Source organism: Dromiciops gliroides, chromosome 3 (assembly GCF_019393635.1).
Source record: "Dromiciops gliroides isolate mDroGli1 chromosome 3, mDroGli1.pri, whole genome shotgun sequence".
NCBI lineage: Eukaryota > Metazoa > Chordata > Mammalia > Microbiotheria > Microbiotheriidae > Dromiciops > Dromiciops gliroides.
This window is the reverse complement of record NC_057863.1, coordinates 610,953,384-610,979,411: the sequence shown is the minus strand read 5'-3', so window position 1 is coordinate 610,979,411 and position 26,028 is coordinate 610,953,384. Positions and strand designations below refer to the sequence as shown.

Below are 26,028 nucleotides of genomic sequence, written 5' to 3'. Positions count from 1 at the left end.
CGGGTGGGGGTGGCATTGCACTCTCCTGGGTAGAACCCCCCAGCTGGCCCGCTGCCGCAAGACCCAGAGGCTCCCACGTATTCCCCAGCCCGGGCCTTCCTCAGACAGGGCCGGCCTGGCATTGGCCCAGAGCGGCACCATCTGTCTCTGTCGATTAGTCCCCGACCTCAGCATCCAGATCTCTCACATTCCCCAGGGCTGGCGATTAGTATTGTTATTAAAGATTATTTTATTTTCATTGCTCAGATTAATCTGGTCCTGACATGTTATAACCATATGGGCATCAGCTGAGCACATTATAATCCCTTACTATTGGGATTCCAAAGGGGAAATTTCCAGGTTTCCGTGACAGGTATATAAAAATATCAACTTTTGAATGAATGATAAAATATTTGAGCTGGAAGGGGCCCAGGGAAATGGAAGATCAGAGCTGGGAGGACCCTTAGAACCCAGGATGTCAGAGCTGGGAGGGCCCTTAGAACACAGGATGTCAGAGCTGGGAGGGACCTAAGAACACGGGATATGAGAGCTAGGAGTGACCTCAGAGAATGTCATAAATAGAATCTTGGTTGGAAGGACCTTTAAGGTCATCCAATCCAAATCTTTCACCAAGCATGATTTTGGGGAAATCAGTTAACATATGTTCATTAAGAAAGAACACGATGGATGACATACAGGCAACATTCTAGCTCGGGCCTGGCCATCCCATGGATGGTCAAAGGACACTTCTAGCATTGGATTAGGTGTCAGGATTATGGGAGCATAGCTTTAGTGCTTAAAGGTCATAGAGTTCAGTTCCCTCATTTGACAGATGAAGAAACTGAGACCCAGAGAGATTGCTCTGCGCAAACTCGCATGCCCCAGTTTAAATTCAGATACTGTGATGCTAAATCCAGTGCCCTTCCCACTGTGCCACACTGCCTCAAGACCTGGAATCTAGTACTGGCTCTGCCAATGAATTAGCCATATGACCTTGGACAAGTCACTTCCTTTATTTGGGTCTCAGCTTCCTTCTCTACAAAATGATGGGGTCAGGATAGAATCCTCTGAGGTCTCTTCCAGCTCTCATCTTCTAGGATTCCATATGGTATGACAACTGGATGGCCCAATGGATAGAGCACTGGATCTGGAGTCAGAAGGAAGACTTGGCTTTCACTTTATAGCCACTCCTAAACATTTACTATCTGCATGACCTTCAGTTTCTTCATCTTTAAAATGGGCATAATACTAACACCTACTCTTATAGTAACAATGATAGCAAAGAGCTATGGTGAGGCATAATATTGGTAAGGCACTTTGTAGACCTTCAGTCACTACCCAAATGCTGGTTGTCATTGCAATGATTGGTGCAGGTGCTGGCCGAGGGGCACAGAAACATATGCAGTGGGATTATAATGGATTCTATAGAACAGCACAGTTGGAGGTGACCTCAGCAACCAGCCAGTCCAGCCCCCTGTCAAGTGCAGATCAAGTTGCCTGTCCTCAAGGAGTTTATAGTCCAAATGAGGAGAAAAGACCTCAAATGTGAATCAGAGGACAATAAAGACAGGGTTGTAATTGTCTGAGAGCTATGCACTAAACATCTATGATGGGCCCAGTATTTTTTTTGGGGGGGATGTGTAGAGGTGATCTTTTGTCTGAAAAAGATCTGGGCCTTTGGGTGGCCCATCAACTCCGTATAAGCCAACAGGATGACTTGGCAGCCAATAAAATTTCATTCGACTGTCGGCTGCTTGAGGGACTAAGGGGGTGGGCAGCGAGCTGCCCTTCTCCCCAGTCAGACAGCATCTAGACAATTGGGATCAGTTCAGAGTGCCACAGTTTAGGAAGAACAGTGATCAGCTTTAGTGTCCACAGGAGGGTGAGCAGGACCTTGAAAGGCCTGGAATGCATGCCGTGTAAGAATGATGTGAAGAAATCCAGGATGTTAAGCCCATGGCTGAGAAGACTTCATGGTTGTCTGCGAGTATTTGAAGGTTATTGTTCTTCAGTCATTTCATAACCCCATTTGGGGTTTTCTTGGCAGAGAGACTAGAGTGGTTTGCCATTGCCTTCTCCAACTCATTTTACAAATGAGGAAACCGAGGCAAACAGAGTGACATGACTTGTCCAGGGTCACACAGCTAATAAGTGTCTGAGGCTGGACTTGAACTCCAGTTTTCCTGACTCCAGGCCTGGAGTTGCCACAAGTATTTGAATGGCTGTCTTGTAAGAAAGAAAGTAGCCTTGTACTCCTTATCTACAGAGGACAGAACTAGCACCAAAGGCAGAAGGTACAGAGAGGTGGGTTTTGAGTTGATGGTAGGAAACAACATTGCTTTTGGTGAACTCCAAACAAAAGGGATGTGGGCTGCCGCAGGAGCTGGTGCGTCCCTTCTCCTCGGAGATCTTCATGCAAAGCTGGACGGCCATTTGGCTGGAATATTGCAGAGTGGACTCTAGTGAAGGGACGGTTTGGACTAGGTGACCTCTGAGGGTTTTTACATTCCCAAGGTTCTGCTCTTCTGTGAGGATGCACGAAGAGTGTAAGGCCAAGGCCCTCTTCTCAAGCACTGCTAAGTGGGGAGGCTGAGGCTGTAAGTGAAGGGAGGCATTAAGAGCTTCCACACTCTACTAGACTGTAAGCTTCATGAGGGCAGGGACTCCTCTAAACTTTATATCACCCCCAGGACTGAGCACAGTTCTCTGAATTGTATCAGGAATTTACAAATATATATTAAGTGGAACTGCGTTCTCTTAGTAGCCTCTCTTCTGGCTCCATGCCATCTTCAGGCATGAGAGAGTCCCCCTATGTCAATAATTAATTAATCAATTAATTAATTAGGATGATAATGATACATTTCTCTCTCTCTCTCTCTCTCTCTCTCTCTCTCTCTCTCTCTCTCTCTCTCTCTGGTGGGGCAGTGAGGGTTAAGTGACTTGCCCAGGGTCACACAGCTAGTAAGTGTCAAGTGTCTGAGGTCACATTTGAACTCAGGTCCTCATGAATCTAGGGCTGGCACTTTATCCACTGCCCCACCTTGCTGCCCCATAATGACACATTTCTATAGCATGTTTAAAGTTTACCCGATGTTTTCCTCCTGGTGGACCCATGAGATAAACAGTACAGATACAATTGTGCTCATTTTACAGATGACAAAACCTAGGCTCAGAAAACAATTTACTCAAGATCACATAGCTAGGAAGATGGCCCAGCAAGAGCTTAAGACTTCTGGCTCTGCCTCTGGTGTGTTTTCCACTATAGGGGCCCACTCCTTAATAGTGAGGTTCTGAGCCCATCTAGGGGTTCTAAGTAGTTCTGTGACTGGCCAGTGGGTCTGGGATTTTCTCTCTGTGTCTTCCTGGAGGAGTTAGGAGAGTAACTTCAGGACCTCACTGTAGAGATTTTGGGACTTTCCTGAGGCCACAGAAGGTAACTCATGCCCTCCACTCACAGAAGGGGCTGCTGACATGTTCCTGGTCCTTCTCTTTCTGAAACTCTGGGGAAGGGCTGGTGAGTCATGATATTTAGACCTGGAAGAGAAGTTGGAACTTATCTGGTATAATACCTTCGGTGGGAGCCAAAGAGGGGATGTGACTCTGTGGTGATTACCTGAATTGTCATGGCAGGGCCAGAATTCAAACCCAGGTCTGGTACTGCCCAGTGGAGTAATAGAGGTTAATAGAGGTGCTGCAGCCCCGAGGGAATCAGCAAGAATACCAGGCTTGGGGTCTAAGGTGCTGCCAAAAAAAATGACCCCTGTGCCTTAGTATTTCACCTCATGGACCTCTTTGAAATGCAACTAGATCACCTCCAAGGGTCCACTTAGTAGAATGAATGTGAGGACATTAAGAACTGGAGCTATATTAGTTTCTTATCTTTGGACCACCTACATAGAGGACATAATTGCTTAATTTGTTTAAGCAAATTGAATTCTAGCTCTAATATTCTGTGTTCTACTATCTTGCCCAACTCTAACATTCTATACTCTTTTTAGAATATACTTTTATTGATTTTTTTTTGTTTTTGCATTATCTTCATTTCCAAATATAGTCTTTTCCCTCTCCCCCACCTTGAGGGTCATCCCATATAACAGAAAATTTATAAAAAGAAAAAAACCCAATTCAGTCAAACCCATCAACACATCAGTCAAGTCCAACAGTATATATATAGTCTCTTCCTCTTCAAAAAATAAGGAGGAGGAGGAAGGGGAAGAGGAGGAGGAGAAGAAGGAAGAGGAGGAGGAGGAGGAGGAGGAGGGTTATTCTCATAGCTCTTCTTCCAGGTCCAAATTTGGTTGTTACACTTAGGTAGAGTTCAGTTTTCATTTTGTTGACTGTGTAAGCTCCTTAGGAATAGGGATTGTTACATTCTTTGTATTTGTATCCTTGATGCCAGACCATTACATTGGCACTTAATAAAGGCTCACTGAAAAAAGCTTTGTTTATGTTTGTTGTTTCCTGGTTCTGCTGAGTTCACTTTGCCTCAATTCATATAAATCTTCCCATACTTCTCTGTATTTGTCACATTCTTCCTTTCTAATGTTCTATCTTTCGTGTACCTCAGTGTCTAATAGTCCGTGTTCTAACTTCATTTTCAGTTTTGACATTCTCTGTTCCAATGCCTCTTCTAGCTCTAATATTCTGTTTTTTAATACTGTGAACTGCTAGAAGGAGATTTCCATGCAGACACTGTCAGCAAGGGTTGGCCATTCCAGTAGGATCTCTCTGGTTGCTCATTAGCCAAGAAGGCTTTTCTCTTGCATGAGATAAGGCAGCTCATTCTGTCATCATCTCTTTGTCCTTCTGTAGCCTGTGAGCTGGGGACTTACAAGTCAGCTCCGGGGGACCAGCTGTGTGCCAGGTGCCCCTTACACAGCCATGCGTCTACGTCTGCAGCCCAGACCTGCCACTGTGACCTCAGCTATTACCGGGCGGCCCTCGACCCACCATCTGCAGCCTGTACTCGTGAGTACCCTTTCTCTTCGGGGTGGAAGGCGAGGCCAGCATATCCAGGGCACCTAAGACCTCATTCCCCCTGATCACCAGCCTTGAAAACCAAGCCTTCCAAACCCATTCTCTTGGCCATTCAGCTATCAGGCATGGAGTTAAATTTCATTCAGTAGGCATTTATTAAGTACCTACTATATGCAGAGTATTATTTCTGTTATGAGAGGAGATACAAAGTTTGGATAATACATGGTCTTTTGCTCTCATGTTATTTATGGTCTAGGGAGAGAATGTGATACAGATAAGGACAATATAACAGAAAGCCTTGTGGGTGTGGGTTAGGCCTCTGGAATTTTCTCACCTAGCCCAAGCACCAACTTGTGGTGGTCTGCAGTAACAAGTTCACAGGACATAAGCATCTTTGGGCTGGGGAAGAGAAGGAAACTAGGTTAGACCTTATGGAAGAGATATAATTTCCATATTTAGGGTTCTCCCAGTCAGCTAGGGGAGACATGCCCCCAGCGAGCTCTCTAGGTGCTGGAGAAGTCTGAGACAGACCCAGAAGAATATACCCAAACTTACCATAGAAACCAAGCCACAATCAGAACTATAGCTGGGACCTGGGGCTGGGTCTCTCTACTCTCTAGGGCCTCCCTCTGCCCCCGTGAACCTGATCTCCAGTGTGAATGGGACCTCCGTGACCCTGGAGTGGGACCCTCCCCTGGATAAGGGAGGCCGCAGTGACATCACTTACAACGCCATCTGCCACCGCTGCTCCTGGGACCAGGGCCACTGTGAGACCTGTGGCAGCGGCACCCGGTTTGTGCCCCAGCAGATGAACCTGGTGCAGACAGTGCTGACGGTAGCCAACCTGCTCGCCCACATGAACTATACCTTCTGGATCGAGGCTGTCAATGGTGTGTCCGACCTCAGCCTGGAGCCCCGCCGAGCCACCTCCGTCAACATCACCACGAACCAGGCAGGTAGGAGGAGCAACAGGGCCCCATTCCAGTGGGTTGTAGAACTTTGCCTAGGATGGGCGAGGGGAGAACGCTTGATACCCAGTGAAGGAGCCTTCTGGGATGGCAGCTTGATGAGTGGCCTCTGGGCATTCGGTCACTTGGCCTAGACAAGCACACCCTGATTTCATAATAAGGGGAAGGGCAAGAGAATTGAAAGAGCAGTGACCTAGAAACATAGTTGTGGACCTAGAAGAGACCTTAAATTATAATTATTAAAGTTGGATGGGAACTTAGAATGTCAGAGCTGGGAGGGCCCTTAGAACACAGAATGTCAGAACTAGGAGGGCCCTAGAACACAGAATGTCAGAACTGAGAGAGAGCTCTTAGAACAGAGAATGTCAGAGCTGGGAGGGCCCTTAGAACACAATGTCAGAACTGGGAGGGCCCTTAGAACACAGAATGTTAGAACTGGGAGGGTCCTAGAACACAGAATATCACAGCTGGGAGAGGCCTTAGATCACAGAATGTCAGAGCTGGGAGGACCCTTAGCACAGAGAATGTCAGAGGTGGGAGGGTCCTTAGAACACACAGTCAGCTGAGAGAGAGGCCTTAGAACAGAGAACATAAGAGGTGGGAGGGCCCTTACAACATAAGATGTCAGAACTGGGATGGAACTTGGAACATAGAATGTTAGAGCTGTTAGAATATAAACTGGGGTCTTCAAGACTTTCTATTCCATCTCCTGGCTACTCAGAGGTAAGGACACTGGAACCCAAACAAAAATGATTGACCCAAGTTCATGCAGCAGAGCTAGGATTACAGCTGGCAAGAGGTGGTTGGGGGAGGGGTTGTTTGCAGGCATAAAGACTGAACTCTAAAAAGGGCAGGACTCCCAGAGCCTTTCTAACACCCCATGGCATTGGCCTTTCTAGCCCCGTCCCAAGTGGTGGCGATCCGCCAGGAGAGAGCCGGGCAGACCAGCGTCACCCTACTGTGGCAGGAGCCGGCCCAGCCCAATGGGATCATCCTGGAGTACGAAATTAAATACTATGAGAAGGTAAAGGCAGTGGGGCTGGTTCAGAGGGACAAAGGATGGCAGGCTCCGGCCAGAGGGGAGCCCAGTGGCTCCAGTCTCTTAAGCTCCTGTCCCTCTCCAATCTCTCAGGACAAGGAGATGCAAAGTTACTCCACCCTCAAGGCCACAACCACCAGGGCAACTGTCTCTGGGCTGAAGCCTGGCACCCACTATGTGTTCCAGGTGCGAGCCCGCACTTCAGCGGGCTGTGGCCGCTTTAGCCCAGCCATGGAAGTAGAGACTGGAAAACCAAGTGAGTGTAAGGTGGGAGGGATTGTGGGGAGAGACCATGGAAGGGCAGAAGTGTCTTGAGTCATTGTCTTGTACCCTCTTGGGACTGAGAAGGGACCTTAAAGCATAAACTTTTGGTTAGAAGGGACATGATGGAGCAAGAAGGGACCATTGAATGGTTGAGGTAGAAGGGAACCCAGAACATAAAATGTAAGTGGCAATTGCTTACTTATAATATGGTGTTTTACCTATATATGCCATATATATTTGACAATACAATAACCCTATAAGGTCGGTGCCATTATATTAATCTGATGGGGAAAACTGAGGTTAAGAGAAGTTAAATGACTTGCCCAGGGTCACCCAGATATAAGTTATCTGCGGCAGGATTTGAACCCATGACTTCCTAACCTTGAATCTAGCCCCCTATCCATTAGTACAACTTGGAGGGGCCTTAGAACATAGAATGGTAGGACAAAGAATGTCAGAGCTAGAAAGGACCATAGACCATAGACTCTTGGAGCTGGGAGAGACATTAGAACACAGAATGTTGGAGCTGGGAGGGACCTTAGAACATAGAATGTTAGAGCTGGGGGAGGACATAGAATGTTAGAACTGGGGGGGGGACCTCAGAACACAGAATGTTGGAGCTGGGAGGGACCTCAGAACACAGAATGTTGGAGCTGGAGGGACCTCAGAACACAGAATGTTGGAGCTGGGAGGAACCTCAGGACACAGAATGTTGGAGCTGGGGGACCGCAGACTCTAGATTGCTAAAGCACACCATATTAGATCTGGGAAGGACATCAGACAGAGACCATCCAGCATAAGCTGCTCATTTGAGAGGATGCTAAGGGAGAGAGATGTGCCCTGCATGAAAATACAAGGCTGCATTCCAGAAGTCAGGCCCAAGGAGAGTCAGTGATAGGTACAGGAAAGATACTTGTCAGGGCTCTTTAATCTAAGTACATCCTCACAACAAGTGCAGGGAAGGAATTAGGGCATGAATTTCTTGCTCCGTTTGATATTGAGAAAATTGAAGCCCAGGGTAGGAAAATGACTTGCCTAAGGCCATGCAGAAGCCAGGCCTGAAACTCAGGTCACCACCTCCTAGTCCACTACACCCTGGTGCCACTCTCACTTCCCACCCATATCCATGGGCTCTGGATAAAGGACTCAATTCATCCATTAATTCAATAAGTATTTCTGGGGCAGCTAGATGGCGCAGTAGATAGAGCACCAGCCCTGGATTCAGGAGGACCTGAGTTCAAATCCAGCCTCAGACACTTAACACTTACTAGCTGTGTGACCCTGGGCAAGTCACTTAACCCCAACTGCCTCACTAAAAAAAAAAAAAGTATTTCTCATGTACCTGTGCTGGGCTTTAGGAATGCAAAGCCAAAGGGAAAAGCAATTGCTCTAAATTAGCATAAGTTCTTCAAATACAGAGATAAGTAAGTATGGAATACAGGCATTTAGGTGGGTAAATGAATAGACTTGGAATTAGGAGGAACTGGGTTCAAATCCTCATTCCACTAGTTCCTAGCTGTGTGACTCTGGGAATGTCACTTAATCCTGATGTGTCTCAGTTTCCTCATCTGTAAAACGAGAATAGTAGCAACACCAACCTCTCAGGGTTGATGTAAGCATCAAATGAGGCAATGCATAAAGTGCTTTGCAGAGAAGAGCTCTCTGGAAATCTTGGTCATTATCATTATGTAAAGAAAATGAGTTCAAGGTGGCAGCTGAGTGGTGCAGTAGATAAAGCACCAGCTCTGGAATCAGGAAGACCTGAGTTCAAATCTGGCCTCAGACACTTAACACTTACCAGCTGTGTGACCCTGGGCAAGTCACTTAACCCTCATTGCCCCACCAAACAAAACAAAACAAAAAAAAAAAGAAGAAAAAAAGAAAAGAAGTTCAAAATAATGGGGGGGGGGGTTAAGAAAGGCTACTAACAAGACATTGGGGGGATTAGATTGTAAGCTCCTTTAGGGCAATGACTGTCTTTTGCCTCTTATTGTATCCTCAGCCCTTAGCACAGTGGCTGCTTAATCAGTGTTTATTGATTGATTGATTTGCATGAAATGTTCAGGTCTAGGTTGCCCCATGGGGAAGGGGGAGGGGAAGAGGGGTTTGCCCGCGCATCCTGGCTCAGGCGAGGCAGAGGGGGTTTTCTCTCCCTCTTTTGTCCCCGCCTACCTTGGCTGGGTTAGCGGTCTTCCCCAGAGCTGATGGCGCCTCTTGCCTCCCATAGCAGGGCTCCGCTATGACACCAGGACCATCGTGTGGATCTGTTTGACACTCATCACGGGTCTGGTCATTCTTTTGCTGCTGCTCATCTGCAAGAAGAGGTAGGCGGGGCTACCTCTGATTTTCTTTTCTCCCCCTGCACCCCCCCATCCCACTACTGCCACCTTCTTCCACCGTATACCAGGCCTTCAGGGCCCAAGGGAATCCACTTTCCAGGACCAGGAAAGCTCCCTGCATATTTATTTTGCAGTCCACAAGGCCTCCTTTCTGCCGGCTTCCTCTCGCCCCTTCTGCCCTAACCCCTTTCTGGTTCTCTCCCTCATTTCCCAAGCTCAGCCCTGGCTATAGAGATGGATATTGACAACCTGTGTTTAAGGAATGGGATTTCATATTTAGGTAATGAGAATAACAGCTAGCATTTACATAGAGCTTTAAGGTTTGGGAAGCAGTTTACAAATAGTATCTCACAACAACCTTGGGAGGTAGTTGCTGTAATTTTGCCCATTTCACAGATGAGGAAACTGAGGCACACAGAGGGTAAGTGATGTGCCCAGGGTCATATGAGACTGCATTTGAACCTGATCAGGTCTTCCTGACTCCAGGCTCAGCAGTCTATCCACTATGTCACCTAGCAGCTTAAGGTTAAGCTTCAAATTCTAGGAGGGCCTTAGAACACAGGATGTCAGAGTTGGGAGGGGCCTTAGAACACAGGATGTCAGAGCTGGGAGGGCCCTTAGAACACAGGATGTCAGAGCTGGGAAGGGCCTTAGAACACAGGATGTCAGAGCTGGGAGGGGACTTAGAACACAGGATGTCAGAGCTGGGAGGGGCCTTAGAACACAGGATGTCAGAGCTGGGATGGGCCTTAGAACATAGGATGTCAGAGCTGGGAGGGGACTTAGAACACAGGATGTCAGAGCTGGGAGGGGCCTTAGAACACAGGATGTCAGAGCTGGGATGGGCCTTAGAACACAGGATGTCAGAGCTGGGATGGGCCTTAAAACATAGGATGTCAGAGCTGGGAGGGGACTTAGAACACAGGATGTCAGAGTTGGGAGGGGCCTTAGAACACAGACTATCAGAGCTGTAAGGGTCTTTAGAACATATAATGTCAGCGCTCAGAGGAACAGAGAATGCCTGAGCTGGGAGGAGCTTTAGAATACAGACTACCACAGCAGGGAGGGATTTTGGAATAGGGAATGCCAGAGGTGGGAGGGCACTTAGAATGTCAGAGTCATGCATTCCGTTATAGCATAGAAGTTATAGTTGAAAGGGTCATTAGAACACAGAATGTCAGAAATGAAAAGAATCTCGAATAGAATATCAAATGTCAGAGTGGGAAGGCGCTTTAGAACATAAAAATGTCAGAGCTGATGGATCTTAGAATGCCATGTCAACTAAAATAAATCTTAGAATCAATTATGAAAACACTAAAGTCAGAGCTGGGAGGGATTTTGGAACATAACACAATAGAACATGGAATGTCAGAGCTGTAAAAGCCCACAGAACACAATGCCAGCTGAAATGGATCTTAGTACATATGTTAGAACATAAAATGTTGAAACCGGAAGGAACCTTGGAACATAGAATATTAGAACGTATCAGAATTGTGATAGACCTTAAACCGGAATGAAATGGACCTTAGTGCATAATGTGAGAACATTAAACATTGGAGCCAGAAGAGACCACAGAATGTCAGACAACTTAAAAGACCACCTAGTTCAGCCTCCTAATTCCACAGGTAAAGAATGTAAGAGCCAAAGATGGGAAAGGACCCTCTCAAGATCCCACAGCTAGTTAGGGGCAGTCTCCTGAACCCCGAGTCCAGGCCCTCTTCTACTCCATCCACCACACTTAGCGAGAGGCAGGCTTAGTCAGACAAACTCTCCCGCAGCAGATATTTCAAGCAAGGCAGGGGGTGGGGTAGGTTTAATGGAGAGAAGGAGAGAGTGTGTGGTAGTCATGGGAAAATTATTTCAAGGCTTGGAGCTCTGGGTTAAGAATTATTGCTTGACCCAAGATCTAGGGAAGAGGAGAGAGAATTTCTTTTTTTTCTTTCTTTTTTTTTTGCGGGGCAATGAGGGTTAAGTGACTTGCCCAGGGTCACACAGCTAGTAAGTATCAAGTGTCTGAGGCCGAATTTGAACTCAGGTCTTCCTGAATCCAAGGCAGGTGCTTTATCTACTGTGCTACCTAGCTGCCCCCCTAGGAGAGAGAATTTCAAAGAACTTACTGAGGAAATTGGAGGGGAGTTCTGTGTTAGAAAGAAGAGATTTGGAGGAAGAAATTGTTGGTGGTGGGTACATGGGGGGATAAGAGCGGCAGGGAAGCCTGCAAAAAGGCTACCACATGTCCAGGTCTGGCTCCCCATCCCAGATGGGGGTGAGGCTACATGACCCCAGATTTTCACCTAAGACAATGGCACTGGTGGGATGGGGAGGCCACTGGAAAGCAGGGGAAGGGATGGAAGGAACTAGGAGGGCAAGGTTGGCTAAGGAACATTGAGCCCCTTTTCTCCCAGGCACTGTGGCTACAGCAAGGCCTTCCAAGACTCTGATGAGGAGAAGATGCACTATCAGAATGGGCAGGGTAAGTGTAAGGGGCCTCAGAGATAGAGTTGGGGGAAGGGCATGAGGGCTGAGGACCTAATGCCCCCTGCCCCTCTAACTGATCCTGGAGGAGGGCGTCAGAGCAGGGACAGTGAAAGAGTCCCCTGGAGAAACTTCCAAAATCAAGGATACCGCCACCCCAAGAGAAGGTTCTGTGTCCTTTGACTCTTGTAGAGACAACACCAGACCCTGCAGCGATGCCTAGGACCTGCTATAGACCCCGAGATATCATAGACAAACCCTCTGGCTCTTATAAAGAGAAAACAGGGCCCCAGAGTACTCAAGAGGACACTCAGGACCCTCTAGGAACCCTGGGACTCTCTAGAGACCCCAAGAGTCTAGAGGCTGAGACCCAAGCACTGCCATTTGGACAAGAGAAAACCTGGGCACGAGGCACGAGGGCTGATTCAGTATTGAAGGGGTGACATGGGGGGATCAGGTCTATTTGGCTTGGGCCCAGAGGGCAGGACCCGGGATGGGGGTCTGGAAGCTACTGAGCTGGCTCAATATAAGGGGAAGATAATTCACTTTCCAATGATGAGAGCTGTTGAATTATGGAACAGCCTTCAGGGAGTGAGCTCCATGTCATTGCAGGTATCCAGGGCAAGTATTCCTATTCAGCCATGGGCTACATACACTAGATGACCTCAGAGTTCAGCTCTGGAGAATCTGTGGTCCTTGGTGGATCCCCTGATTCCCCAGAGACACTCTCAAGATCCCATAGCCCTTCTATTTGGGGAAGTCCATCCAGAGAAGAATTGCAGAGAGGGGCCCAGTCTCACCAGAGAGAGAGGAGGCTGTGGAGGGCCTTACCAAGGGAGGGATCCTCCCAGAACACTGCTAAGAGGCATCTTCATGCTCCCTTTCTCTAGCCCCTCCCCCAGTCTTCCTCCCCCTGCACCATCCCCCTGGGAAGATCCCTGAACCCCAGTTCTACTCGGACCCTCACACCTACGAAGAACCTGGGCGAGCGCGGCGTAGCTTCAGTCGTGAGATTGAGGCCTCCAGGATCCATATTGAGAAGATCATTGGTTCTGGTGAGAGACCGAGGGGACCAGAGCTGTGGGAGTCAGGGCTACTGGCTGGGCAGAGTGAAGGGTTGTGAACATGGCTAACACTGCTGCTGGGGCTGTGGATCATCCATGACTTAGTAAGCCACCCTAGACTGGCTTGGGGAACACAAGATCAACACAGCTTGGAGATGGCACACTGGCCTCCTGCCTCTGCCACTGTCCTCCCCTTGTGACTTTGGGCAGGTCTCATTTGTAAAAAAAAAAAAAAAAGGGTGGTGGTGGTGGTGGACTAAGGTCCTTGGAAGATCCAAAATCCAGTGGAGATCAATCTGATCTTCCAGTCACCATGGTCTCCTCTATCCTTAGCATCTACTATGTGCATAGTGCAAAGAGCCATTGGCTCAGTAGGCAGGGGGCCTGGGTTTCAATCCAGCCCAATACTTTCTAAATATGTGACAAGGCACAAGTCACTTCAGTCTCTCTCCACCTCACTTTCCTCACCTGTAAAATGAGGCGGTTGGATTAGATGACTTCTAATGGTATCTTCCCATTCTCAATAAGTCATTGTGTGGGGGCAGCAGTGGATAAAGCACCGGCCCTGGATTCAGGAGGACCTGAGTTCAAATCCGGCCTCAGATGTTTGACACTTACTAGCTGTGTGACCCTGGGCAAGTCACTTAATTCTGTTTGCCTCAGTTTCCTCATCTGTAAAATGAACTAGACAAGGAAATGGGAAATCACTCCAGTATCGTTGCCAAGAAAACCCCCAGTGGGGGCTCATAGGCAATGCAGAACACCCCACTGGAATCTCCATCTTTCTCTCCTCTGCCACTCCTTTGTGACTGAGCTTTCCTACATGATAGGGGGTGAGGGGCATTACTAGGGATTGGGAAAGAGCAGAGGCCAGGGCTGGGGCAGAGAGCTCACTGCCTCCCTGGCACCTCTCAGGCGAGTCTGGGGAGGTGTGCTATGGACGACTTCGGATGCCAGGGCAGCGGGAGATGCCAGTGGCTATCAAGGCCCTGAAGGCAGGGTCTTCAGAGCGTCAAAGGCGAGACTTCCTCAGTGAGGCATCCATCATGGGACAGTTTGACCACCCCAACATCATCCATCTTGAGGGTGTTGTCACCCGAGGTGAGTGCCCTGGGTGTCCACAAATACTTACTCCTACCCTCCTTGGGGTAGATTGGAGCCTGCCCCTCTGTACCACCACCATCACTGCTCCCCACTCCCCCCTCCCCCCAAGAGAGACTCCTTTCCCTCCTAACCACTTAAGGGAAATCATTCAGAAGGCCCAGAGCAGGGTCACTGCCTTGGCCCAGCTGTGTGTGTTCATTGAGCTGCCCCACTTTGCTTAGGCTCCTTGGTGGCTCCGTGGGCCTCCCTGGGCTGAATTCCTCCCAGCTTGCATTCATACCATTGAAGTCAGCTTGGAGAAGAGGGGCTTAAGGTTGACTTCCCTTGGATATTTCCTGCATGGATTTTTGCCTTCTTCAGGGCCCTCAGGCATGGTTAGGGACCCCAAAGGACTTGTGGGCTGCAGGGGAACCTGGGAGTGAGCAAGATGGGGAGATAGGACCCCACAAGAAATCTGCCCCTCTCTGTCCCCTCTGCCCAGGCCGCCTGGCGATGATTGTGACTGAGTACATGGAGAACGGCTCCCTGGATTCTTTCCTGAGGGTATGTGACCAACCCACAGTCCCCACCCCCATCCGTTGGCCCTCCCTACTTTTACTTGGAGACCCGAAGGAAAAAAGAGTTCCCCAGGGACTCAGCAGAGATTGGGACATCTCTTTACCTAGGTGCCCTCTGGCCCTGGGCCTTAGCATCTAGCGAGATGGAGGAGGAAGATGGGCAGGGGCAGTGATGACCACGAATCAGGACACCTGGGGTTCTTGTCCTAACTCGGCTAGCCTGAGTCTGAGCCAGTCATATCCCCTCTCTGTGACTGCTTCCCCTTCTGTAAAGCAAAGGTCTTAGATGAATCATTCCAGCACCTCCCAGTTCTTAATCTTCATTTGGTGATGAGACAGTAGGAGTCTGTGTGGTCTAGTGGGAAGAGCCTGGATTTGAAAACGTCTCTACAGATTATAAACTGTAGGTGTGGCCTTGGTCAGGTCATTGCACCTCAACTTAAGAAGGGAGTGTGGCTGGAGGAGCTCCCAGGTGCTGCAGCTTAACATCGCACCTGCCCCAACAGTTGGTGGTCCCTTCTCTTTCCGTTTGGAGTTCACTTCCAGCACTGTGTCAGATCCTCTAATTCCAAGGGGCAGGGGGTGGGGGGGGCGTAGGAGTCTTGGAGGCAGCCTGATCAGGCTAGTTCCCACCTCCCTGCACTAGAAGAAACCCTCTCCTGCCCCATGGTGTCTCTCTGTCATCCCTTGCCAAGGCTGAGAAGTATGTCCACAGACAATACCCAGGCACTTTGTCCAGAAGCTGAGAAGAAAAGGTGGAAGGAAGGAAGGAAATAAAAGAGGGGGAAAAGGAGATGGAAAGAGGAAGAAAAGAGAGAGTGGAAGGGGGGTGGGATAGAAGGAGGAAATTAATGAGAGAAAAGGGGAGAGAGAGAGGAAAGGAAGAAAAGAGAAGAAAGAAAAAGAAGAGAGAAAGGGAGGGAAGAATGGAGGGACGGAGGGAGGGAGGGAGGGGGAAAGAAGTATGAAAGAAGACAAGGAAGGGGAGAAAGGAAGGGGATGGAGAGAGGAAAGGAAGAGAAGGTGGGAGAGAGGGTGAGATAGGAGGAAATAGAGTGAAGAAAGAAGGAAAGAAGAGAAGGGAAGGGAGGGAGAGAGGACAGGAGGGAGGAAGGGGGGAAGAAGAGAGGGGGGGAGGAGGAAAGGACCCAGACAATGGGAGCCCTTGGCTAAAGCCAGCCTAAGGCTGCCAGGCCTCTCTCTCCCCCCCAGACCCATGATGGGCAGTTCACCATCGTGCAGCTGGTGGGCATGCTGCGAGGGGTGGGCGCTGGCATGCGCTACCTCTCTGATCTAGGCTATGTCCACCGAGACCTGGCCGCCCGCAATGTCCTGGTCAACAGCCAGCTGGTGTGCAAGGTGTCTGACTTCGGCCTCTCTCGTGTCCTGGAAGATGACCCCGATGCTGCCTACACCACCACGGTGGGTGGCCCAGGGCTTTGTCCTCCCCTGAGCTTGGAGCACCCTCCAGATTGGCTGCCTTAATTCCTTTCTGCCTTCTTCCCCTCCCAAATCCTGCTAGTAGAAAGATCACAGCAATGAGGGTACTCTGAGGTTCCCCTCCCAACCTGCCCTTGGAAGGAAAAGATCTTCAAGGTCTTCTGTTTACTGACTTGGATAAGTCGCTATCCCTCTGTGGGCCTCAGTTTCCTCCTCTGGACTGGAGGATCTACCAGCTTAGACCTACTCTGATTGGGATGTCCATCCCCCAGTGACCCATAGCCAGCCCCAGCCACTCCCCGACCTCCGACCTCCCATTCACTGGGTGCTCAATTTAGGGTTGGTCAGTACGAGGGAGCCTCCCACAAATAGCCCATCTCTTCCCTCTTCCTGTCTCAGGGTGGGAAGATTCCCATTCGCTGGACGGCCCCCGAAGCCATTGCTTTCCGCAAGTTCTCTTCAGCCAGTGACGTGTGGAGTTTTGGGGTGGTGATGTGGGAGGTGCTGGCCTACGGGGAGCGGCCATACTGGAATATGACAAACCGTGATGTAAGTGGCCGGCCTGGGACAGGGATGAGGATGAGTGTGGAAGGTCAAGGACCTGGTGGAAAGAATTGGGAGTGGGAAGAGGTGGGGGAAGGGGAAAGAGAAGGAATGGGTGTAGGGGTGGAAACATGGAAACAACCTGGATTCATGAGATTTAGCAGGAAGGGATTTTATTTATTTATTTATTCATTTTGGTAAGGCAATTGGGGTTAAGTGACTTGCCCAGGGTCATACAGCTAGTAAGTGTTAAATGTCTGAGGCAGGATTTGAACTCAGGTCCTCCTGACTCCAGGGCTGGTGCTCTATGCACTGAGCCACCTAGCTGCCCCGGAAGGGATTTTAAGTGTGGGGTTTTGTCCAACCTGCTCATTTTCCAGAGGAGAAACCTGAGGCCCAGAAGCTAAGTGATTTGCCTCAAATCACCTGGGGCATAAGATAGAGGATTCTAAGTGAGGTCCTTGAACTCCCAAGTCTGCCAGAGCCCGGCTGTGGAGTCAGGGAACCTGGGTTCAAATCTAATTACTTAGAATGTATTTCCCCCTGGGCAAGTCACTTCAATCATTTGGGCCTGTTTCCTCATTTGTAAAGGAAGGGGCTTGAACCAGATGACTGCTGTGAGCCCCTCTTTCTCCAGGTCTGTGATCCATTCAGGAAGCCCATGCTGTGGTCTCAGCAGCGCTATGAGCCATGGGACTGTGGACAAAGTCATTTTCTCTGGATCTCAGTCTCTCCTTTAAAATTAGTAGGGTGGGGGCAGCTAGATAGTGGATAGAACAGCAGCCCTGGAGTCAGGAGGACCTGAGTTCAAATCTGGCCTCAAACACCTGCTAGCCACCCCCATTGCCTCCAAAAACAAAAAAATAAACATGAGTAGAGTTGGCCCCTCCTAAGGCCGGAAGAAGCTGGCTAGAGAAGAGATTGAGCAGGAGACAGGTGGGAGGCCAGCTGAGGGCTAGATAGAAGTGAAGGAAGGAGAGCCTGGTTGTAGACGCGGGTGGGTAGGTAGCCCACTGGCAAAGCAGGACAAAAGAGGCCTTAGCGCTGAGGGAGGGAGGCAGGAAGTGGGAGAGCAGGTGCAGGAGGCAGCCCAGGCTGTGGGGAGGGGAGCGCAGTCAGTGGGGCGCGTAGGGGCGGAGGAAGCGAGTGGGATTGGGTGGAATGGGGCGGGGGAGGCGCCGGAACCGAGGCCGACCCTGGTGTCTCCCCCGCGCCCCAGGTCATTAGCTCGGTGGAGGAAGGGTACCGCCTCCCGGCTCCCATGGGCTGCCCCGCAGCCCTACACCAGCTCATGCAGGATTGTTGGCACAAGGAGCGGAGCCAGAGGCCGCGCTTCCCTGAGATCGTCAGCATCCTCGACTCGCTCATCCGAAACCCCGAGACTCTCAGGGTCACTGCCACCGTGAACAGGTACCAGTCCTGCCCTGCTGATGCCACGTGGTGTGGTGGAAAGAGCCCGGGATTTGGAGTCCGAAGACCTGGGTTCGAATCCCAGCTCTATTGCCTAATTACCTATTGTCTCTTCCTGACTCGAGCCCTCGGGTTCTTCGGCTGTGAAAAGAAGGGGTTGGGGTTGAGCTCTAAGATCCTATCACTCCACATCAGTATGATCCCAGTCTAGGATCGCTGCTGAGCAAAGGAACCAGGGACTCTCCTCAGCTGGGGACCAGGGAAGCCTGGAATGGCCAAACACTGCCCCAGGTGCAAAGACTTCATGCTTAGCTCTATCCCAGCCTTGGGCCCCAACCCGGGTCAAACTCCCCAAGAAGAGATTCTTGGAAAGCGCCAGATCCTGCAGATCCTGCCCTGGGCAGTGTGGCTGCTCCCGCCGTTCACCGGGCCTTCCTCTGTCCTCAGGTGCCCACCCCCAGCCTTTGCCCGGAGCTGCTTTGACCTTCGAGGTGGGGGTGGCGGAGGTGGCGGCGTCACTGTCGGGGACTGGTTGGACTCCATCAGGATGGGTCGATACCGGGAGCATTTTGCGGCAGGCGGCTACTCATCTCTGGGCATGGTCCTGCGCATGAATGTTCAGTGAGTACAAACCAGAGTGGGCCTGGCTCAAGGGGCAGGGATATGGAAGGAGGCAAGATGATATGAAGGCAGGGGGCGGGGAGAGAATGCCAGACTTGAGAGTCAGAAATTCTTGGTTTAAATCAGTCCCTCCTTTGCAACTGACTAGTGAGGTCAAGTCAAGTCAACAAGTATTTATTAAATGCCTACTTTGCGCTGGAAAGGCAAAGGATAGTCCTGCCCTAGAGGAGCTTACAATCTAATAGGGGAAGACAACATGTAAATAACTCCATGCATACAACTATGGACAAGATGCACTGGAGATGTTCTCAGAGGGAAGGGACCGGAATTAAGGGGGATTGGGAAAGGATTCCTGTGGAAGGTGGGGTTTTAGCTGGGACTTTAAGGAAGGCAGAGGAGCCTTTTAATTTTCATTTGTTTATCTATCTATCTATCTATCTATCTATCTATCTATCTATCTATCTATCTATCTATCTATCTATCTCTATACCTTTCCATTTTTAAATTTACTTATTTATTTATTCATCCATTCATTTATACACTTATTTATTTATTAATTTATTTATTCATTCATCTATTTATTTATTCATCCACCCATTTATTTATTTATAAATTTATTCATTCATCTATCTATCTATCTATTTATTTATTTTGTGGGGCAATAAGGGTTAAGTGACTTGCCCAGGGTCACACAGCTAGCAAGTGTCAAGTGTCTGAGGCCATTTTGAACTCAGGTCTTCCTGAATCCAGGACTGGTGCTTTATCCACTGCGCCACCTAGCTGCCTCTGGCAGAGGAGCCTTTTTAAAAATATGTATATATTGGGGCAGCTAAGTGGCGCAGTGGATAAAGCACCAGCCCTGGATTCAGGATGACCTGAGTTCAAATCCAGCCTCAGACACTTGACAATTGCTAGCTGTGTGACCCTGGGCAAGTCACTTAACCCCAATTGCCTCACCCCCCCAATATATATATATATATATATATATATATATATATACACACACACACACACACACAGCTATTTTGATATAATTGGTTTGCTTTGTAATTTTATGCATTAAAAACCATTATTCTGAGAAGTCCATAGACCTTGCCAGACTGACTGCCAAAGGGAAATAGAGAAAGGTTAAGAATCTTTTGCATTGGGAGGGAGGGGCAGGGGCAGGGGCAGGGGAAGGCAGAGACTTGAAGAGGATGGTGGTAGGACATCATAACATAATAATGGACTATTAAAACCAATTGAGAGAGTGTGGCTGTCTCAGTGCAGCGCATCTCTCCTGCTAGAGGGAGAGATATTCGCCTTTCCTGGCCAAGGGCTCATGGCTCACCATCCTTGAGATGAAGGGTCTGTGGCCTTGACTGGAGTTATTTTGCCTTGTCAGGGATGTTCGTGGCCTGGGCATCACCCTCACAGGACACCAGAAGAAGATTGTCAGCAGCATCCAGGCCATGCGGTCCCAGCTGACCAGCCCCAATGCGCCTCGGAGGCCCCTCTGACCTGCTGCCTGCTAGTGGGGACTAAGAGGGAGCCCAAACCCAGGCCTACCCGGGAGGGGAAGGGGGTCTGCAAGGGGCTTGAGGTCAATGGGCAAACTGGAGCTGGCTCCGTGAAAAGAAGGCCTAGGACCCAGCCCAGGACAGAAGGGAGGTGGAGGCCTCCTCCCCTTCCCCCCCATCCCTTCCTCCCCAGGCTTCCTTCTGACCATCAGACTTGCCTTTTGGGCTGGGTCATGGGGGCAGAGGGCAGTGCTACTTGGGTTTGGGGGCCAAGCGAGGTCTTGGCTAGAAGCTACCTGGCTCTCAGGATGGACGTGTCACTGCCCTCAACCTCCTGAAAGCCCCTCACTCATCCTTGACGTGTCTGCTCACAATCCAGGGCCCGTGGGGTGGGGTGGGGTGGGGTGGGAGCAGACAGAGATTTCTCCACCAAGGTTCCCACAGGATCCTGGGAACTCATCCCCAACAGCTGGTGGACCCCAGCTGGGCCTCAGCTCCTGGTGTCAGCCAAAGACACTGTCCCCCTGCCCTGCACATTAGTGTGCATGTGTAAACTTTGTGTGTGTGTATGTGTGTGAGTACCACAGGGTCAGGCGATGGAGTGTGTGTGTGTGTGTGTGTGTGTGTGTGTGTGTGTGTGTGTGTGCATTCGAAGGTATTCTGAACTGGCTAGACTCTACCTGGGGTGGCCCATTTGGGGAAAAATGCTTCTAAGTAGAGGTTGCCAGAAATGGGCAGCCAGGGCAGAAAAAGGCATTGAGGTCATGCCATGGGAGAATGGGTAAAAGGAACTGGGTGTGATTAGCCTGGAGAGGAGAAGACTCAGGGCAGGGAATGGGAAAGACTTTTCAAGTATTTAGAGAGCTGTCATCTGGAATAGAAATGAGATTAGCTCTGTTTGGCCCTAGGAGTAGTAGTTAGAAGCTACAGAGAGGCAAATGTAGGCCTGATATCCCTGCCTATTGGTTACTACCTATGCCACCTTGGATAAGTCATTTCACTCCCTGGACTTCAATTTCGTCATCAAAAAAAAAAAAAATGAGGTTGTTGGACCGGATGACCTCCAAGTCTACAGGCTTCTTATGCCTCTCTGACTCTTTCCTGGGCTACTTAGGGGGACCAACTTTGCACAAGTCACTCCCCTTCTCTGGACCTGTTTCCCCCTCTTTTAGATTAGTGGGGTTGGACTAGGGAACCCGTAAGGCCTTTCTGTGAAGGGAAGGGGATGGGCGGAAATCTGAGATTTATTTTGTAATCTTCTGCTCAGAATTATCTCAAAGCAGGGTGGGCTGCCATGAGAGGCAGCGAGTTCCCACGGCTCCACTGGGGTATGGTGGGGATCCTTTTGGAAGCAGAGGTTGTACTAGATAGCCTCCCAGGTCCACTCTATGATTAGGTAGATGTTCACATCCCGATTCATTGAAGGGAGCGTGTGTGTGTGTGTGTGTGTGTGCGCGCGCGCACGCACATGCGTGTGCGCACACACACATTCTCATAGTCACAATCCCTGTGTTAAGGACATGTTTGCCCGTGTTCTTTGTGTGATTGCGTACTTATGTGTGTGTTTGTACGCCTGATAAAACACACGTGTTTCTGTGTGCTTGAGGCTTTCTCCCAATTCATGGGAAGGTGTGTGCTCCCAAGAAGAGGGATCCCTGTGTTTGCGAGAGTACATGAGTCCGTGTGTGTGCTGCCCATGTGGATCCATGTGTGTGTGTATGTGTGTGTGTGTGTGTGTGTGTGTGTGTGTGTGTGTGTGTGTGTTGGTGTGAAGGTGCCCTCTTTGTGAGGCTGTGGTTACAGGGTGACAGGGCTCCGAGCCTTCCCCTTATCCCCCCTACCCCACTCACTCATTCCCACAAGCCCCCTTGGAGGTTACGGGTCCTGGGGCAGCCCAGGAGAAACCAGTCTTGTTTTCACCAGCACCGAGACCCGTCACCCCACCCAGGGAGAAGTGAGGTCCACCACAGCTCCAGCCTTAGGTGGGGGGGCTATGCTCTTCCTGGTCCTCTGTCCCCATGGCCAACTATGGGGGAGCCCCCTGGAGCTCTGGAAAGCCCTGGGCCCCAGTGTCTGCATGTCCTGGATCTCCAGGGTCTGGAGCCTCTTCTCCCCTTGTCCCTCGCCCCACCTCCCTAACCTCCCCACCCCAGTCCTGCTGCTGCTTCAATGGGATAACAGGGTTGTCAATATTACAAATTCTCTTTCATGAAAATATTACTACAGCTGCCTAGGGGCTCCCCCATCCCCCAACGCCCTCTGCTGCCCTATTGGCCAGGGAGGGGAGGTTCAATGTGACCTTTGGCTGCCAGGCCCCTACTGCCCCCATGGGGCCCCCAATGCCCAACCACCCCCCCCCCCTACACACACCAGGCAGAATTAGGCCAAGATTTGGCCATGGAAGACAGTGATCCATGCCCAAGGGCCCAGCCTCTGATGAGGAGCCTTGGGACTCCAGACGCTTCCTTGGCTAACAGACTCCTCATACCAGCTGGGCCTTCTTCAGGGTTAAGGGCCATAGAGGGATAGAATGGGGAGGGGAAGGGTCTTTAGAGCCGGAAGTAATAGGACTAGAAGGGCCTAGAAAAACTGGAGATATTTAGACTGTCAGAACCCAAAGGGCCTCTAGAACATAGAATGTCAGAGCTGGAGGGCCCTTAGAACATAGGATGTCAGCTGGGAGGGCCCTTAGAACATAGGATGTCAGCTGGGAGGAAGGCTATTAGGACACAGAATGTCAGAAACCAAAGGGTCCCTAGAACCCAGACCGTCAGAGATGGGAGGGCCCCTAGAATTGAGAACGTCAAAGCTCAAAGGGGTCTTACAACACAGACTGTTGGAAATGGCAAGGACTTTAGAACAGAGAATATCAGACCTGAAGGGACCCTTGAAATAGTACTACCTAGACCAAACTCCTCATTTTTCGGGGGTCATTGAGTAAAGGAATGGGAGCTAGGCTTGGATTTGCTGCCGGCCACTCCAATGTTCTTCACCCCAACCACATCCCACATTGAAAGCTTCTGACTCTAGGAGAAGCAAGGAGGAGGCTTGTAAAGACTCCCTTCCTTCTCAGAATCTGACCCTGCACCCCCTTTAACCTCTCACTACTTCCAACCCCAGGGTATGTAAATATTTTTTTCTATTTGTGTTTGAGAATTTTTTTCCTGACTTCCTTACAATGCAAACGGTCTTCAAAGCACAGAAAAATGCCACCAAGTGGGAGTAAGGACCTGCCAAAAGAAAGCCAGGCCCAGATGGGGCACCTGTCCTGGGCAGCTGGGGGACCTGCCAGGGGGCAGGCTGCCCTCAGCCCCTGCACCACCTCCGCCTGCGATGGAGAATGGGATGAGGGGCTGGGCCAGGCCTTCATCTCCCTCTCGTTCCTTTCCCATCACCCCCAATCAGCACAGTTGTCCCAAGGACACACCAGCACAGGGCACCTCCACGGCCCTGAGCCCCTTTTGTTCCTGCAATAATCCTGGCCCCATGTGCCCTGGAGGCCACTGAGGTCTCTGCCCGCCTGATCTCTCTGTCTCTGTATCTCTCTGTCTCTGTATCTCTCTGTCTCTGTATCTCTCTGTCTCATCTCTCTCTGTCTCTTCTCTGTCCTCTCTCTTTCTTCTCTCTCTGTCTCTCTGTCCCTGTCTCTCTCTGTTTCTTTGTCTCTCTCTCTCTCTGTCTCTCTCTCTCTGTCTCTCTACTACACAGCCAATTTGTCCTTCCTTCCTATGGAAGTTGGGGACTGGGGCTGGACACAGCACAACATCAGGCTGGGCCCTGGCCTGCTCACACTCATACACACATACACACACACACACATTCCCGGGCCTCTCAGTCCATGCAGGGCATAGGGATCCCTCAAGACACTTGGTCAGAAGGACTGATCTGGACCAAGTGTGGCTCCCACCTCCACCCTGGAGACAGGACGTTGCCCGTGGGCACCAAAGCCCTCACTGTGTTCTTCACTCTGAGTCAACAACTTGCCCAGGAGAGTAATAAATTCATCTTGTGCCCATATCCCTATCTCTCTGTGGCCTGTGTGAGGGAGCAGGTGGGTGGGAGCCTAGGATGGAGCCGGACCAGCATGCTTGTGAGAACACTGACTTTTCTAGGCTGACTCATAGAATGGGAGATTCAGAGCTGGAAGGGACCTTGGGGGGGTCATCTAGTCTAACAATGACTATGGATTTTAGAGGCATCCAGATGGCACAGTGGAGAGATCACTAGGCCTGGAACCAGGAAAGACCTGAGTTCAAATCTAGCCTCAGACGCCAGCTGTGTGACCCTGGGCAAGTCACTTAACCTGTCTGTCTCAGTTTCCTTAATTGTAAAGTGGGGATAGTAACAGCACCTACTTCCTAGGGTTGTTGTGAGGATCAAATGCAATGATATTTGTAAAGTGCTTTGCAAATCTTAGTGTTATGTAAGTGAGGAAACTGAGGACCAGGGAAGTTAAGTTACTTGTCCAAGATCACACAGGCAGTAAGTCTAATACTGAGAAGGCATTCTTATGCCTCTGAACTACAAATCCCAGGATGCCTGTGTGTTCTCAAACGTCTGTTAAGTAAATGCCATAGGTAGAACTGATTTGGACATAGGCCCTCAGACACCAGACCTGGGATTCTTGCCACCCTCCCACTCGGCCCCTTAGTCTTGGAGAATTGATATTTATATGGAGTTTGGGAGTTTACCTATTGTTCTAGTTCCTTCTCCACAAACAATCTCAAGGGGAAGGTTCTGCAGGGGTTACAGCTGGGGAAACTGAGGCCCAGAGAGGGGAAGTGACCTGCCCCTGCTCACAATGGCAGTTAAGTGACAAAGTCAGGGTTCCTGCACCTCAAAATTCAGTGCCGTCCCCACTGCTCCATCCTGACTCTGTGGTCCTAGGGAGACTGTGTTCCAGCTCTCCTAGCTGGAGGCACCCTCCCACTCCCATAGACTTACAGACTCCCAGGGCTACCAGAGAGAGCCTTAGAGGTTTTTTTGTTGTTGTTGTTGTTTTTGCTGGGCAATGGGGGTTAAGTGACTTGCCCAGGGTCACACAGCTAGTAAGTGTCAAGTGTCTGAGGCCGGATTTGAATTCAGGTACTCCTGAATCCAGGTCTGGTGCTTTATCCACTGTGCCACCTAGCTGCCCCACTTAGAGTTCTCTAGACACCCCAGCCCGGGGTCTTTCCCTCCAGACTCCACAGAAGTGGGTTGTAGAGGCAGCTAGGTGACGCAGTGGATAGAGCACCGGCCCTGGATTCAGGAGGACCTTAGTTCAAATCTCACCTCAAGACACTTGACACTTACTAGCAGTGTGACCCTGGGCAAGTCACTTAATCCTCATTGCCCCAAAAGAAAAGAAAAAAAGGTTCAAAACAAAGAAGTGGGTTGTAGCTGTAACTGAACTATCTCATAAGATCACAGGCCTGAACCTCATGGATTTCTAATTAGAAGGAAACTTAGAGGCCAGACCCCTCATTTTACTGATGAGGAAAGCAAGGTCCAGGGGGACGACATGATGTGATATGTCTGAGGTCAGAAATACAGGAAATGTGTACAAGATTAAAGCCAGAAGGAACCTTAGAATAAAGGGTGTTCGAGTTGGAAAGACTTTTAGAACAGATTTGTCAGAAGTGGGAGGGCCCTTAGAACACAGGATGTCAGAGCTGGGAGGGATCTTAGAATGAAAAAATTAAGAGCCGGGCAGGACCTTAGGGCACAGAATGTTAAACTAAGGAAGAATCGTAAGTCTACAAGAATA

General features: G+C 49.9%; 1 protein-coding gene across 2 annotated transcripts in view; it reads left to right on the top strand.

The window, feature by feature from the left end:
* The window catches only part of EPHA8 (EPH receptor A8), a 46,177-nt gene extending 25,524 nt beyond the window's left edge, over nucleotides 1-20,653 (top strand). The window contains exons 4-17 of one of the 2 annotated variants that reach the window (XM_043997540.1): nucleotides 4,792-4,947; nucleotides 5,577-5,912; nucleotides 6,824-6,948; nucleotides 7,057-7,219; nucleotides 9,458-9,551; nucleotides 11,972-12,039; nucleotides 12,932-13,096; nucleotides 14,021-14,206; nucleotides 14,691-14,752; nucleotides 15,979-16,188; nucleotides 16,606-16,755; nucleotides 17,969-18,159; nucleotides 18,607-18,780; nucleotides 20,165-20,653. In XM_043997540.1, the coding sequence (XP_043853475.1) occupies nucleotides 4,792-4,947; nucleotides 5,577-5,912; nucleotides 6,824-6,948; nucleotides 7,057-7,219; nucleotides 9,458-9,551; nucleotides 11,972-12,039; nucleotides 12,932-13,096; nucleotides 14,021-14,206; nucleotides 14,691-14,752; nucleotides 15,979-16,188; nucleotides 16,606-16,755; nucleotides 17,969-18,159; nucleotides 18,607-18,780; nucleotides 20,165-20,279 (2,195 nt within the window). In that variant the 3' untranslated portion in view covers nucleotides 20,280-20,653. Of the gene's footprint in view, nucleotides 1-4,791; nucleotides 4,948-5,576; nucleotides 5,913-6,823; nucleotides 6,949-7,056; nucleotides 7,220-9,454; nucleotides 9,552-11,971; nucleotides 12,040-12,931; nucleotides 13,097-14,020; nucleotides 14,207-14,690; nucleotides 14,753-15,978; nucleotides 16,189-16,605; nucleotides 16,756-17,968; nucleotides 18,160-18,606; nucleotides 18,781-20,164 lie in introns of both variants that reach the window. The other variant, XM_043997539.1, reaches the window with a different exon arrangement.
* The last annotated feature ends 5,375 nt before the right edge of the window (nucleotides 20,654-26,028 follow it).